The sequence below is a fragment of the Orbicella faveolata genome, unplaced genomic scaffold (assembly GCF_042242905.1).
Source record: "Orbicella faveolata isolate gen_17 unplaced genomic scaffold, um_ofav_v1 contig_4, whole genome shotgun sequence".
NCBI lineage: Eukaryota > Metazoa > Cnidaria > Anthozoa > Scleractinia > Merulinidae > Orbicella > Orbicella faveolata.
Genome location: NW_028301569.1, coordinates 3966688 through 3980978, shown reverse-complemented (window position 1 = coordinate 3980978; position 14291 = coordinate 3966688). Strand labels below are relative to the sequence as shown.

The following is a 14291-nucleotide window of genomic DNA, read 5'->3' as shown; positions in this document are numbered from 1 at the left end:
GAAAACTAATAAAACTTCATTAGTGAAAAGTAGTTCAGCTGGCTAGTTTCTCGGGGAACGGAAAGTAGATTTTAATAATAAAAGAAACTCAAATGACCCGATAACGAACTACTTGTTTTCTAAATGAAAGCTAGTGGAACAGCGTTGCACACGCCCAGGTGTACAAAGAGTCGGCAAAGTACAAAGTAGAACAATAACTTTAGATTTCTAGCTGTTAACTGAAAAGAGGCTACTGTCGGTTTTTTCTATAATTTTCCAAATAATAAAGAAATGTCGGTCCAATGGCGAATTTTCTCATAACAATATCATGTCACGTGATATTTTTTCTATCCCAACAATAAATGAACGGAAAGTTAAGAACTATTTTGGGTTTCTATGCTTGGTACGTTCTTCAAGAAATTTAGAGACATTTACCTTGAGCAACAACATAACCGGCAAATGGTATCTTTCCCTGCCTGTCTTATTTCCTTGATTTTCCAGCAGTAAATAGATGGATTTAGGGATGCGTTTAACGTTGTTTCCCAAGCTAACTCAATAGATGGGGTAGCTGTAATAACTAATACAGCTATGACGACACCTAAAGGAAGATAGCAAGCCACTAAAGTCATTTGCACCCACAATGCACTGGACACTGACTTTCTGTATCGTGCTATATTCAGTGGAACAGATCTCTTGGATTGTCCTGAGCCTTCTTCTTTCGGTTTTGTTTGCTGACTATGTAATTGAGCTTGATGTTTTCGTAATGTGAAATATATTTTTGTGTAAGAGCACGATGAAATTATTATACACAGCAGTAAGATCGTGCATACGACAAAATCACTAATCGAAAAGAGGTAAAATGTTATTATTACAATGGTAATTATAGAGAGCCATAGACTAACAACGACCCATGCTCGCTTTAAAGTTACCACGTGCCTGTATCGTAACCCCAACATCAGAGCGAGAAGTCTGTCGATACTTATTACTGTCAGTGTCAACAAAGATACTCCACAGAAAATGAGACCTAAAGTATTCTAAAGGACCCAAGCATGGTAACAGAACTTGGAATGTTCTGGAGACATCAATTAGGTAACACGAAGAGGCTGTGCAATGAGGCCCACGCCGAGATTGGCGACTGCGAGGCAACCAAACAAAAGCTTTCATGATGGATGAAGAGACGACGGCTTCTGAAGTGCAATGATGATCAGAACATTCCTCAGAAATGCAGTGATGGAAAGAGGAATATTAAATGCAGAAATAACTATCCTTTGATTTACATCGAGATGTCTTATTGTATTGCAAGATAAACCTTGAATCGCTGTCTCATTGTCATTCACAGTTAGGTTCACCATCTTCATCTTGAGATTTACTGATGTACCTACCACGATTTCTTCTTTGTTACATTCATTTGCTTTTAATATTCGCAAGGTTTCTTGAGTGTTTGGCCCCTCACTGGAAAAGTTGAAAATTTACAGAGTATGTAAATAACATGTAATTAACATGTAAATAATCAAAAAAAGACTAAAGAATAATTTACATGATTTTTCCCCTTTTACATGTTTTGGAGGTTTCATGTAAATAACATGTAAATATTTTAAGTGAAACATGTAAATGATGAAGAAAACACTGTAAATGTTTCAAAGCAAAGGGCTAAGATCATGTAAATTACATGTAAACTGTTCCTGCAAATACTGTAAATAGCCTGTAAATTTCTTGTGATTCAACCTGGAAACCCGTAAATAACATGTAAATTTAATACAGGGAGGGTGCCATAATACTGTAAATAACATGTAAACAAAAAAGGGAGGCTGTAAACAACGCGTAAATCAAAAAAGGGAGGCTGTAAATAACATGGAAAATGAAAACAGGAGCCTGTAAATAACATGTAAATCGAAGAAGGGAGCCTGTAAATAACATGTAAATCGAAAAGGGAGCCTGTAAATAACATGTAAATCGAAAAAGGGAGCCTGTAAATAACATGTAAATCAAAAAAGGGAGCCTGTAAATAACATGTAAATGGAAATGGGGAGCCTGTAAATAACATGGAAATCAAAAAAGGGAGCCTGTAAATAACATGGAAATCGAAAAAGGGAGCCTGTAAATAGCACGTAAATGGAAAAAGGGAGCCTGTAAATAACATGGAAATCGAAAAAGGCAGCCTGTAAATAACCTGTAAATTGAAAAAGGGAGCCTGTAAATAACCTGGAAATGGAAAAAGGGAGCCTGTAAATAACATGGAAATCGAAAAAGGAGGCAGAAACCCTGTACGATAAATGACTTGTAAATAATAACTTGAAGAAAAATGCATGGAATGTACTGTTTTATTGTAATCAAATCTGTTGACCTTAATTATAATAGTAGAAAATATGCAAATTTATACAGAATCAGAAATTTATTGCAATCAGAACAAACTCAGTAAAATTCAAATAGTTTTTATATGCCATGAATAAGGTGTACAATGTATACATTGCAACAAATAAAACATGTTTTCTTTTCTATCTATCCATAACAAGACGACTTAAATGTAATTTTGTGCATGGCCAAAATATTTTAAAATACCATGACTGAGCTCCTTTAACCAAATTCAAGCACTTTTCAAGGAGACTACTAAAATTCAAGAGCTTTTCAAGATTGTGCGAAACCATGTCATATTCAGCTCTATTTAATTCCTAAATAATAAAATGATTAAGAACTACATGTATACTGTTGTCAGCTACAACTAGTAAAAATTTTGCAATTTAGATGTATTACTAAATTAAAATTGTTTGCGAATGGATACCTTTCTTAAATATATACTAAATCCACAAAGTCAAATGTAACATAATGATAATACCTTTGTCATAAAACGAATGAATAAACTGTTTTTTCTTACTAAGTAATTAATGTAGGATTAAATTAGCCTTAATAATGAAAAATGGGGGAGGCACGATGGCCTTGTAGTTACATGTAGTGCACTCAACTCCTAATCGAGCGATCCGGGTTCAAGCTCTAGGCGGGTACATTCTGTTGTGTTGTTGCGCAACACACTTTACTCTCAGTGCCTCTCCACCCAGGTGTATAAGTGGGTAGCAGTGAATTTAATGGTGGGGTAACCCTGCAATGGCTGGCATCTCATCAAGGGGGAGTAGAAATAGTCCTAGTCACTTCCTGCTACAGGTAGCGGGATAAGCTCCAGCCTGTTGGGCCACGTGGCTCGTATGCAGACTTTACCTTTACCTTATTATGAAAATTACTGCAACATAAGTGTGAAGTATTGATCAACTTTTTTCATAGAGTGAATTGTTCTTTTGAAATAACAGAAATTAGGGAGAAAAAACCTTTACCACAAGATAGAGATTGACATTTTAAATTCATCATAAAAACATTCATGCCAAAGGAATACTACATTGCATAACATAAAACAAGGCTTCTGACATCTTTTAGGCTATGTTTACAAAGTCACAGTTTCCTTCTTTTTCCAAAACTGTACGGAATCCAAACAGTACAAACATTTTGGACCCCTGACAAAACATTCACTGTAAACAATATTCAAAATTTTACTTTTTCTTTTTGTGATAAAAAAAACTGTACTGTAAAAAAAATTCATAGGGGCCTGTTGAAATTGAAAGGCGTATCTAGCACCATAGTTCCCATAACACATCATAAGTTAATAAATTATTGTTCTGGTACTACATGTTTGTAAAAAGAGCCTTTGCTTTTTATGATGAAATCTTATAGCTGCTGTATTGAACAATAAGTATCAACCTAGCAATCTAAGATATTTAAATTTGATGCTAATTCACTAGCACAGGTACAGTGTAAGTGATACTTCAAAGCATTAAAAAATAATGTTTAAAGTGGTTGAATTTATGCCAGAAAGCTGCCAGAGCATATCAAAGTGTTGAAGGTCACCATGTTAGACTGTAATGCACCAGGGGCCCATTTCTTGAAGGTCCCAAAAAGTTTTCGCACCCAGAAAGCCTTACCAAAATCTGAAATCTTATGCTTACAGAGCTGTTTTAATCGCTTATTCTCAATATGAACAGAGGTTTCCTTCACACAAGAAGTTTCAGGCATATACAACTCTTAGTTTTTAGACACAGCTCAATTAAAGATGGCTTTCTGGGCCCGAAAAGTTTCCAGGGCCTTCAAGAAATGGGCCTTGGACCCTTATAGAGTCATAAGTACTGTAGACTTCTCAGTGGCTGATTTTTTCCTGATCAAGCATCAATGCCAAGGAGTATGCATGTATTGACCGCTCTCAATTTTACTTCATCCTACAAGTAACATAAAACATTTCGTTAAATAAGATAAGTTATGTCTGAGTATGAATCAGCAAATTCTGTGTATGATATCAATCAGTGAATTTTACATTGGAGTTATTATTTTGTTTCTTATCATTCCAATTTATACTGTGACCTTTGAAATCGGACTGTAGCCGGTCATGTTGACTGGCCAAAGTAATTTTAGCTCGGTCACGTCTCGTTTCTGACCGGTCAGGATATTTATGCAAAAATCAAGTACATGTAATGTGAGCCAAATTAAACCCACAAATATAGTCTGTTTGTTCCAGTCACTGCTAGACTGTTTAAAAATTGGCTTAATATTTTTCCGAACGGATTTAACCCCAGTCACTTGAATGGCATTCCTATCGATCTTGAACGCATGACAAACAGCAAGCGAATGGTCTTTAGCCGTTCGAACAGATACATGTATGCATTGGTGTATGTTTTCATTAGAGGTCATAATAAAAAAAAGATTAAAAACTCTCAGATTTACAGTTGGAGATTTGATTGTTTATTCAAGAATGAACAACGTGACCGTCTCAACATGACATGACTGGTCAACATGACCAGCAAGTGAAGTTTTTGGCCAGCCAAGTCACCATTCTGGCCAGACATTGCCCGTTGACCGGCCATTATTTTGAGCCCTGAATATTCATCAATCAAACAGATCTTACATCTACATCTGTAGCTATTGTGTGACAAAAACTTTGCATCTCTGATTGGAAGGCACTGAATATCAGAGGATGTAGAAGAACTAAACTCAAAATGTGTGGCAGTAAATATTCAATGTTCACTATCTTCTACATTGTAATATTCATGCACAATAAATCAAACTCCTATCAAACAATGTTTAAATAATAAGTCAAGTTATTTGCAGGCACAATTTGATTGTTTCTTACATGCACTTATGCTCTATTGGTGGACAAAGGTACAGCTGATGTCATAAATGTTTGTTTTTGTTTCTTTGTTATGCTTTACAAAGCAGATAGATTCTACGTTGTCACGCATCTGTTCAGTAATAGATCACAGAAGACATCAAAATGTGGTAAGAACATCAGTGACACACGCCTGAAAAATTCACAGATTCTGTGACACACTCTGGTAATGCCTTATGTGAATATTTTTTGTTTTTACCACATTTTGGTGTTATCTGTGATCTACTCAGGGCAGGAAAAAACCAGGTCTGATTTCCTCAGCCAAGTAAATTTTGCTCTTGGGCAAACGAAAAATATTAATAGAAGTTCAGTGGCCCGGTGGGCAAGTGAAATTACAATGTAGCCTCAGTAGTCTTGGGAGTCTCACTAAAAATGCCAGCTTGATAAGTGATAATTTCCAGTCACTCCATTTCAAAACTTAAGACCTAAAGATTCGTTAATTATTAGGTTGAAAGCAAGAATTAGTTAGGAATCCGAGCGTACCTCATTCGCATTTGTCCTCTGATTTCCTTACTGGCCACCACACTGGCAACTAATATTTAAATGGGGGCAAGTGAAAACTGAAATTGACGGGCCCACTGGGCAAGTGACTTACAATTTTTTTTCCTGCCCTGCTACAGATGAATGAACAGATGCATGACACATGAAACCTGCATGTATTTGGTAAGAGCCCAATTTCGTACAAGTAAAATGTACAGCTGTAACAGGTCTCTAAAATGCTGTCTGGTCATCCCAGGGTATGGCAATCGATTGAACTTGATCCATAAATTGATATAAATCAATAAATTGAAATTAATGTAAGTGTTATCAGTGCTATCAATCAATTGAAAGAAATTCATACTCACATGCTAGAGAAGTTTCAAGTTATCAATTTGATTTTACCAAATTTATCAGTCATTAGGGAATCAATTGAAAGTTGGCCTCTCTTTGTTAGTTCACATAAACTGTAGAAAAATTGTGTCCCTCAACACAATGTTTGATTGTAACTCTTTTATGTAGATTTCAAAGGCACTACCAAAGATCCCCAAAACATAGTCCCTGATACATGTATGCCAGCAAAATATTCTGTTTACAAGATACAATGTTATGTTTTTATGCAATTGTATTCATGATTTCATATTTCACTTTATATCTTTTGTTCATTTCTTTCTCATTAAATGTTGCTTAGAAGATACGCTAGTATCAGCAAAATTGATAATGTTTATTGAAAATTTGATCACAATTGATTACTCATGACGAATCCTTTTATTGATTTCTGATATCATTGACTAATTCCTATTGATTGTTATGAAATAATCGATTGACTATACTGTGTCGTCCAAGACAAGTAGATTTTCCTGCCTGGGCAAGTTACTCTTCCCTTTTTTTTCAAGTCCTGTGTAGTTTTCATGACAGTTTGAGGTACATGTATACCTCTTTATAAAGTATCGTAGTGTTTTTTTTGGTGAAAGAAAATTTCACAACATTTAACTTACTATCAGCACCAGTAGGTGCAATGTCCATGTACAGTTGTGTAGCATATTGTAACTTGCATGTAGGTACAACTGTAGACACTTGAGTAACTTCAGAATACTTACAATAGCATAAGACAAATTTCTCTGCTGAAGATGGCACATTACATTTTAGCTTACTAGCATTCACATCAGAGGGCAACATAACCTTACAAGAGCATGCATCAGAAGGAATCATAAGGTGCATATAAGCCAATAACAAATGTCGCATGCTCTTACTCGGTTATCGAGAACAGATAATAACAGATAATAAAGCCCTTTATGCACAGCAGGTAAACCTCAACAAAGTCGATTCCATAAGCAAAGTAACTTCTCCTTGATAATGACACATTCACAACCAAAGGCAAAATGAATTGTATACGTATCTTGACGCTACTTTACTCTACTCGTTCAGTTTATGCAAAACTTGCTTACCTGTTGTTGTTGTTGCCTGTAATCGCTATCTTCAGCTTCTGGGTAACGGAAAATTTTGCCTTGAAACCGTGCACGATGACGAAGCGAAGGTAGGGTGGATTTTGGCCCGCTAAAACAGAGCTCGAGTTCGATGCAAGTTCCAACGAACTGCCAAACATGGCGGGAGAACCGAGAGGACCTGGTACCTAACATGAAGACCGCTGATTCCTGTTTGTTGGTGATCGGGTACTCACAAGGCTGGTATGCTCTTATAAAGGGACTGGGATAACAGTGATGGCAATGAAAGCACAAAACGGTAGAAATCACCAAAAAACAAACAAACAAACAAACAAACAAAAAAACAAAATGTCATTCTGGGTACCGAAAAAAAGTCAGCTATCATTTTCGGAAAGGCGATAAGTCCTAACGTTTTCGGGAAATGGACAAAAAAGCCCTAATAATGTAAAGTTTATATGAAATATTTCATATATGAACTGCGGTTATAGATGAAAGTGAAGAATGATCATCGCAGTTAATTTTCCAATTTAAGCAACTGGAAAGAAGAAGCCTGAAAAAAATCAGGGCTTCAACGGGATTCGAACCCGTGACCTCCGCGATACCGGTGCGATGCTCTATCAACTGAGCTATGAAGCCACACATTGGGAGCGAGGTCAATTAATTGATCATTCTTCACTTTCAAAAAAGCCCTAATAAGTACGAGATACACAAGCTCCTCTAGAATAACCGAACAGATAATTTTTTTTTTGCGCAACCTAAACTTAACCTACAGAGCTTTGAAAGTACGCGAGATAGCCTAAAACAGCGTTTCAAAGCATTCGAGAGAAAACGGTCGTTGGGCCGGCCGTGTCCCTTATGGTTAACTGCCTAATCTAACTCGCGTCAGTTCAAACTCGGTCACCGGGGCTCTTTCCGTCTTGAACTCATACAACACGTGACGCTTTCATGGTCCTTCATGAATAAATACGTACGTGTCCGAGAATTAATTTTTCTCTTTTCTAGAGACGTAAGCTTGGGACGCCTGCATGTGCAGTAACAATTCTAGTTTTATTTTGTCGTTGTGGATGCGCGGAAAGTTCACAAGAAGACAGCTTAGTGCGGTGTCGATCAATGCAGCGATTTAGTTTGGTGCATACCTTCTAACCCAAATTCAATTTAAAGCACACTATAGCACACACTTGGATTTTAGGGAAGTTCAAATGCTTCAACGTAAAAGGCACCTTAATGGAGGCTTCACGAAGGTTTACGGAGCTTTAGGGCGGTGTTACATTTTAACTTTACAGGCCTTTAAAAGGTCCCATTTATATGTTCTCGGTTACCCGAGACAACCCTTCCTCTCTCTCCCCCCCCCCCCCCGTCCCCCCAAGTTTAACCTGGCCGGGGTAACTTTTCATTTATTTCCTTGCAAAATCCAACCAACCGTTTACAAGGGGATAGCGAACCTGTCGGTAACTTGGAAGTTACATCATTTCAACAGTCTTCGTTGGTTGAACCGTTACACCAGAGTTATATTAAATAAGCCCACTTTTCCGTTACATGGTTAGTAGTCAATAGCGCCTGTTGGGGCCGTAACCAATCAGGAGCCAGGGATCATACCACGTGACCAAGTTTTTCCCATACATTCTCTTAAATTGTAAAATCCAAGATGGCGCCTAGGTAGGTCAAACATGGCGCCCATGCCCAAATAAGGGCAACATGTCCAAATAAGGAGATAGACAGGAAGTGAGTTTCAAAATTGATTTTTATTGATGACAGGAAGTAAAAAATTACAATGGTGTGTATCCGTATGGAAACGACATGAAAGTGTTCGTGTCTACGACGCGTTTGTCGAAGACGAGTCCGTAGCGTTTGGTTCGTGTGATGACTTTGAGATGTTTGGTGGCTGGGTTTCTCCAGAAGAAGTTGGGGTTGACGACGTGGATGTTGCGTCGTTCCTCGAGAGGTTGTGTGAGTTCGTCGAGTAGATTTTGTCGCATGACGTCATAATTGAGTTGGCGTGATCCTCGTACATTGAGTGAGAAGCCTCGGACTTTGCAGCAGACTTTACCTTGGTGGGTTCTGTAACCGTAATTCTTGGGTCCAGCGGCAGTGAAATCTGTGATGAAATCGCCATCGTCGAGTTCGTTGGTCATCTCGCCCAGGTAATCGCCTAGGGGGACATCGGCTTGACCTGGTTTGTGAGAGTAGATGACGGAGTCGGTGTCAAAGTAGAGAACTTGTTGTTTTAATTGTTCCAGGTAGCTGTATAATTTGAGACGCGCCCAGCAGGTGGTGAAAGCGGCGACGAAGATGTTGATTCGTCCGTTGTCGGGTTGATTGTCTTTGAGTTCGGTGTGTACGACTTCTAGGGCTTCGTCGTTGGCGATTCTGACTTGTCGTATGTCGTTGAAGGGATTGGAAACGAGGTCAAAGAGTTGCGTGGCATTGTAGACGACTTGGGTAGTGGGTTTGTGTAGGTTTTCGCCGAACTTGCCCCAGAAGGAGTTGAGCATGAGTTTGGCGGTGGCTTTGCGTCCGGGGTTTTTCTGGATCATGGTCGGATCGAGAGCGATGCCTTCCTTCTGTTGGTATTGTAGCAGGTACCGTGCCTCGTCTCGGGGGGTGTGACACCAGTTCGGGTAGCCAGCGGATTCCTGTTTGATTTTTAGCCAGGTGTTCACGTAATCGGCGAAGAGTCCTTTACGGCGTTGTTCTGGCGGGAAATGGTGGACTTCGTGTATTTTGTTGAGCGTGTATCCCATGGCAACGGCTTTCTGGATTTCGGGTGTGCACCAGGTCCCTCGTAGCGTACGTTGCCCGGCCGTGTGAGGGCAACAATGCGATTTCTCTAGGAGGGGTTTGGTCATTTCGCGTTCCACGCACGATCGGCAGAGTGGGAAGGTGAGTTTACCCCCGTGCCGAAAAGGTAGAACGGGATGGTAAAGTTCGTGAGGTGGTAGTATGTCCACTTTGGCCATACCGAAGTAGTGGTGTATGTCTTGATCTTGGGGGTTGACGATGACTTGTGGGTGTCCTACGGGGTATTCGCCTTCCTTGTTGGTCCAGGGGAAGAGCGAGGTTACGTCGACGTACTTGGTTTGTTCTCCTTGGGCTACGTTGGTCACGTGATGCAATTTGACAGCGTTCGTGCGCCCTCCGAAGAAGGCTTCTCTGGGTTGGAGCGGGTGTACGATTTCGAACGTGTCCAGGAACCGGCGGAGATCTGGGTCGGTTTTGACCTCCAGGTCCCAGTCGCATTCCCACTTGACGCAGAGCTGGTAGCCTTGGCGACTGAGAAGGTCGTGTTTACGGAGTGTGGACTCGTAGACTTCATGTAGGGTGCGATCGGTGTGGTAGATGGGATATCGGTCTCGTTTTCGAGGGAAACAGCGAGGACATCCGTGCCATAGACATCCGTGGAATTCGTAGACGGTTCGAGTGGTAGGATCGTATCCGTCCACGAGATGATTGGCTAGTCGGATTTCGCCTCCGTTTCGCACGGTGCGTATACGATCACCTTGGTCGGTGTGTTGCAACGAGTGTTCTTGCCAGGCTAGCCATTTCAGGGCTTTGACGGACTGATTGGATCGGGCGCCGTGCCATCCTCGAGGGGGTCTGGAGGCCATGGTGTTGAGCGGGACGAGTTTCTTGCGCCAGAATCGGTTGCAGGCGGAGGCGATGGTGACGCATTTCTCCATGGGGTCAAAGTCCGCTTTTTGTTTGAATTCTTGCCGGAACTTTTGACAGCCTGCTTTGAGGAGTTTGACATCCGATTCGCAGTAGGCTTCCATTTCTTGCCGTAATACGAAATGGTAGTTGTCGTTGACTTTCTCTTGGTACCACTGTTCGAATTCGGCTTTCTTTTTGGCGGACATGCCGTCGGGATCGTACATGTCTCGCGGTGGCATGGGACCTTCGTACTCTTGATTTTCTAGGGTGTTGAATTTGTGCGGGAAGAATCCTTTGCACAGTTCGTGGATTCCGAAGGTGGCGGGAAAGTTGGCCAGCGGGAACGGGAGAAAGCAGAGGGAATCTTTGAAAGTCAGTCTGTCGGATCTCAGGGACAGTATCTTGGTGCCAACGGTGATTTGGTCTGTGACTTCTCGATGCGTGGCGTAACAGTGTTGCAGGATGAACATTCCGTCGTAGCCTTTGAGATTGTGAAAGAGGACGATGACGTCCCGATCGTCACCGTCCACGTCGACGGCGAGGGATTCGAGGTGGTCGAACATGTCAGCGGTGCAGGTGGGACCGTAGAAGGAGCAGAATTGATCCTCTTCATCGTCTTCTAGGCAGAGTAGAATGGGTGTCTGATTCCCTTCAGCGTCGGTGATGGCTTCGTAGTCGCAGTACACTTGAAGGGGCGGATCTCTGGCTACCCAGACGCGTGTGTCTGGATCATTGGGTTCGGGTTCTTCGAAGGGTCGACCTTTGACTTCGTCGCGCGGCACGCGTTTCTTTTTGGGCTCGTCTTCGTCTTCGGGGATGCGTTGGATGTAACATCGGTGCGTTTGGAGAAAGACTTTCTTTTCGCAGATGTGGCATTCGCCCCATCCGCACGTGTGATCGGGGGTACGACGGTCACCTCCTTGCCCTGTCCTGTGTTTTGATTCGTAGACGTGGCAACAGTCTGGGCACTTTTTGTAAGTGTCGCAGATGGATGGGATGTTCAAGCTCCGCCGTTGCAGGTGGTAGTTGTAGCATTGGGCTCCGAAGAATTTTCTGTGGCATAATCGGCAGATGGAGGTGGGTTCGGGAAACTTGCCTCGTGCTAGGGGTCGTTTGGCTTCGAGGAAATCGGGGCAGTCCTTTCGTTTGCAGGCGGGACACCATTTACCGTGGCAGGGATGACGTTGAAAGTTGTCGTGGTCGAATCCTCGATTGCATTCGTCGCAGAAGTAGGATTTGTTGAGGAACCCACTAAACGAGTTACATCCGTCGTAGTGATTGTCTTCTTTGATGAGACGAATGATCTTGTCCGAGGGTTCGGGTCCCGCGTAGATGAGCATGTGGGGTGGGTCGATGGAAAGGACTTTGAGCTGGTACCCAGGTAACGCGGCCTGAAACTGCTGCAGTTCTGGAATGCCACAAGGTCCTTCGGGGACGTTGGCTAAACGGTGGAGTTCTTTGGCCAATCGTTCTTGGACGGGTCGTCCCTGTTTGACATTGTGGTAATCTTGGTCACGCGGATTCATGTCGGCGTCTACCAGGGCTTTCATGGTAACGATAGCGCGAGCGCAGCAGAGATTGTCTTTGTTTTGGATGGTCACGCGCGACTTTTTGACGATTCCCCGTACGGCCGCACAACTCGGATTGTATCGTTTTCCGTGCCCGCGCCCACGACCTGGGGTGCGTATGAAGGTGGTTTCCATGGTAAACGTGTCGTCGGGGGTGAATTCTTCGTTGGAGTTGAGTTTGGCCGCGAGAGAGTGGAGATAAGTGTCTAGTCTTTCACTCCCTTCTTCGAATTCGCGCACGGTGAAGGTGGTGGATTGAAAGGCGTGCGTGAAGGCACTGGACTGCATGGTGAAATGGACCGTGGAGTTGGGTGTCAGGGTAGGATCCTGAGCGATTTGTTGCTCGATGGATCGTTGAAGGGCCTGAGTCAATTCTTGACCTAGATTGTCCCTGGGAGTCACATCTCTGTGTTGTCTGAGTGTGGCTTCGTACCGTTGTTTGTTGAGGACGTTTCTCCAGTTACGTCGAGCGCCTACGGGTCTTAATTCAAATTCTAGGAGGGGTCTTGTATTGCTACCACCTCCGGTTTGGATCATCACTCGATCGAGAGCCGGATCGAAGATCCAGTCGTCGTCATCGTCGTCGAAGGGAAAGGCTTCGTCGTGGGTCCGTCTGTTCTGTGAAGACATGAATGAGACAAAATGTTACGAACATCGCTTTTTAATCATCTGAGAATGCATACACTCTTTTGTCATTTACATCACGGAGTGCGTCTTTGAAATTGTATCCTAAAAAGACTTTCTTTTTGCGGTTATGAATGTCTACATAATGACCGTGGATGGTCATGTGATCAGGCTTGAATCGCCCGTACATCTCATTACAAGCGTCGAAATCACATTGTTTGGTTCTTAATTCTATGTGACCGTACCCCCATCGTATTTTCAGTATATCGTAACATACAATTTCTTCGTGAAGTTTGCTCAATAGTTCATTGTTCCTGCGGTCGAATATGTGCTGCCAGGTTGCTAAGTCAATCACGTGACACTTTAGTTCTTCCGGTAGCCTATCCCAGTGACTCTGTAAGAGAGTGGGAACGCTTTCTTAACCACCTATTATGAGCATACTTGGTGGAGCGATAAGCGGCAGGGTAGATGAAAGTCTTTTCTAGGGGGCCGCGTTCCATAGCATCTTTGTAAGATTCGCCTAAAAACGTTTTTTGAGGTTTATCGTCAATGTCAATGTAACATCCATATATTCTTTTAAATGCGAATCTGTCTATTCTCTCCTTTTTTATACAACACGGTGAATTACATCGACATTGAACAATCTTAATGTGTCCTATGCCCCATTGTTCTTCCAGTTCGCCGTATTCCGCTATTTCCTTGAGAAGACGCTGTAATTCATTGTTTCGTCTACGCTCGAGTAAGATTTGATTCCTGGCTAAGTGCATGATGTAGTCCTGTAGTTCATGAGGTAATCGATCCCAGTCATTGCTATTCTGTGGGGGGTGAGGATATCAATCTCTTAACGTCCGGTATTCTGAGATAAGCATGATCTAACCCGTACCCTAAAAATATGACTCGCTTAAAGTTGCGTTCGTCTGTGTAGATTCCATTCACGACCATGTGCTTGTTGTTCATTCCTGGAATTCTTCCTTTGGGACAATAATCTAACAGACATGTCTCTAGAACTACTTGGATTGCCCCTAGTCCCCATTCTGCTTTGACCTGAGCGAAGGCTCGTATCTCGTTACAAAGGTCTCTCCTAATTTCACGTTCGCGCCTCTCGACGAGAGATTGGGACTCTCTGAGGTAAAGGATGTAGGTCTGTATCTCATGGGGAAGACAATCCCAGTGGCTCTGTAATTAAATGGATCGTAATCACGGAGAATGATAGGTAGGGTGTCGATCATGATGGGTCTCGGGTTGAACGGTACGGGTTTCGGCCTGCCTAACCATGCGGCCATTCTGAGTGCTTTTCCAAGTTCCCTATCGTAAGCGAGTTGGGACTTGGCCAGTGAGATGATGTACGCT

General features: G+C 42.1%; 1 protein-coding gene, 1 long non-coding RNA gene and 1 pseudogene across 2 annotated transcripts; all 3 read right to left on the bottom strand.

Moving 5' to 3' along the window:
• Positions 1-374: 374 nt before the first annotated feature.
• On the bottom strand, positions 375-1768 carry LOC149101067 (melanocortin receptor 5-like; annotated as a pseudogene).
• Positions 1769-2282: 514 nt separating this feature from the next.
• LOC149101066 (uncharacterized) lies at positions 2283-7825 on the bottom strand. The gene is made up of 2 exons (XR_016203083.1): positions 7105-7825; positions 2283-4235 (listed from the first exon to the last, which is right to left on the bottom strand). It is a non-coding gene; the product is annotated as an uncharacterized LOC149101066 (long non-coding RNA).
• An 816-nt stretch (positions 7826-8641) lies between these two features.
• On the bottom strand, positions 8642-12953 carry LOC149101065 (uncharacterized). The gene is made up of 3 exons (XM_089276418.1): positions 10061-12953; positions 9149-9271; positions 8642-8658 (listed from the first exon to the last, which is right to left on the bottom strand). The coding sequence occupies exons 1-3, from the start codon at positions 12945-12947 to the stop codon at positions 8642-8644; spliced, it is 3027 nt and encodes a 1008-aa protein (XP_089132544.1). The 5' UTR covers positions 12948-12953.
• Between the last annotated feature and the right edge of the window lie 1338 nt (positions 12954-14291).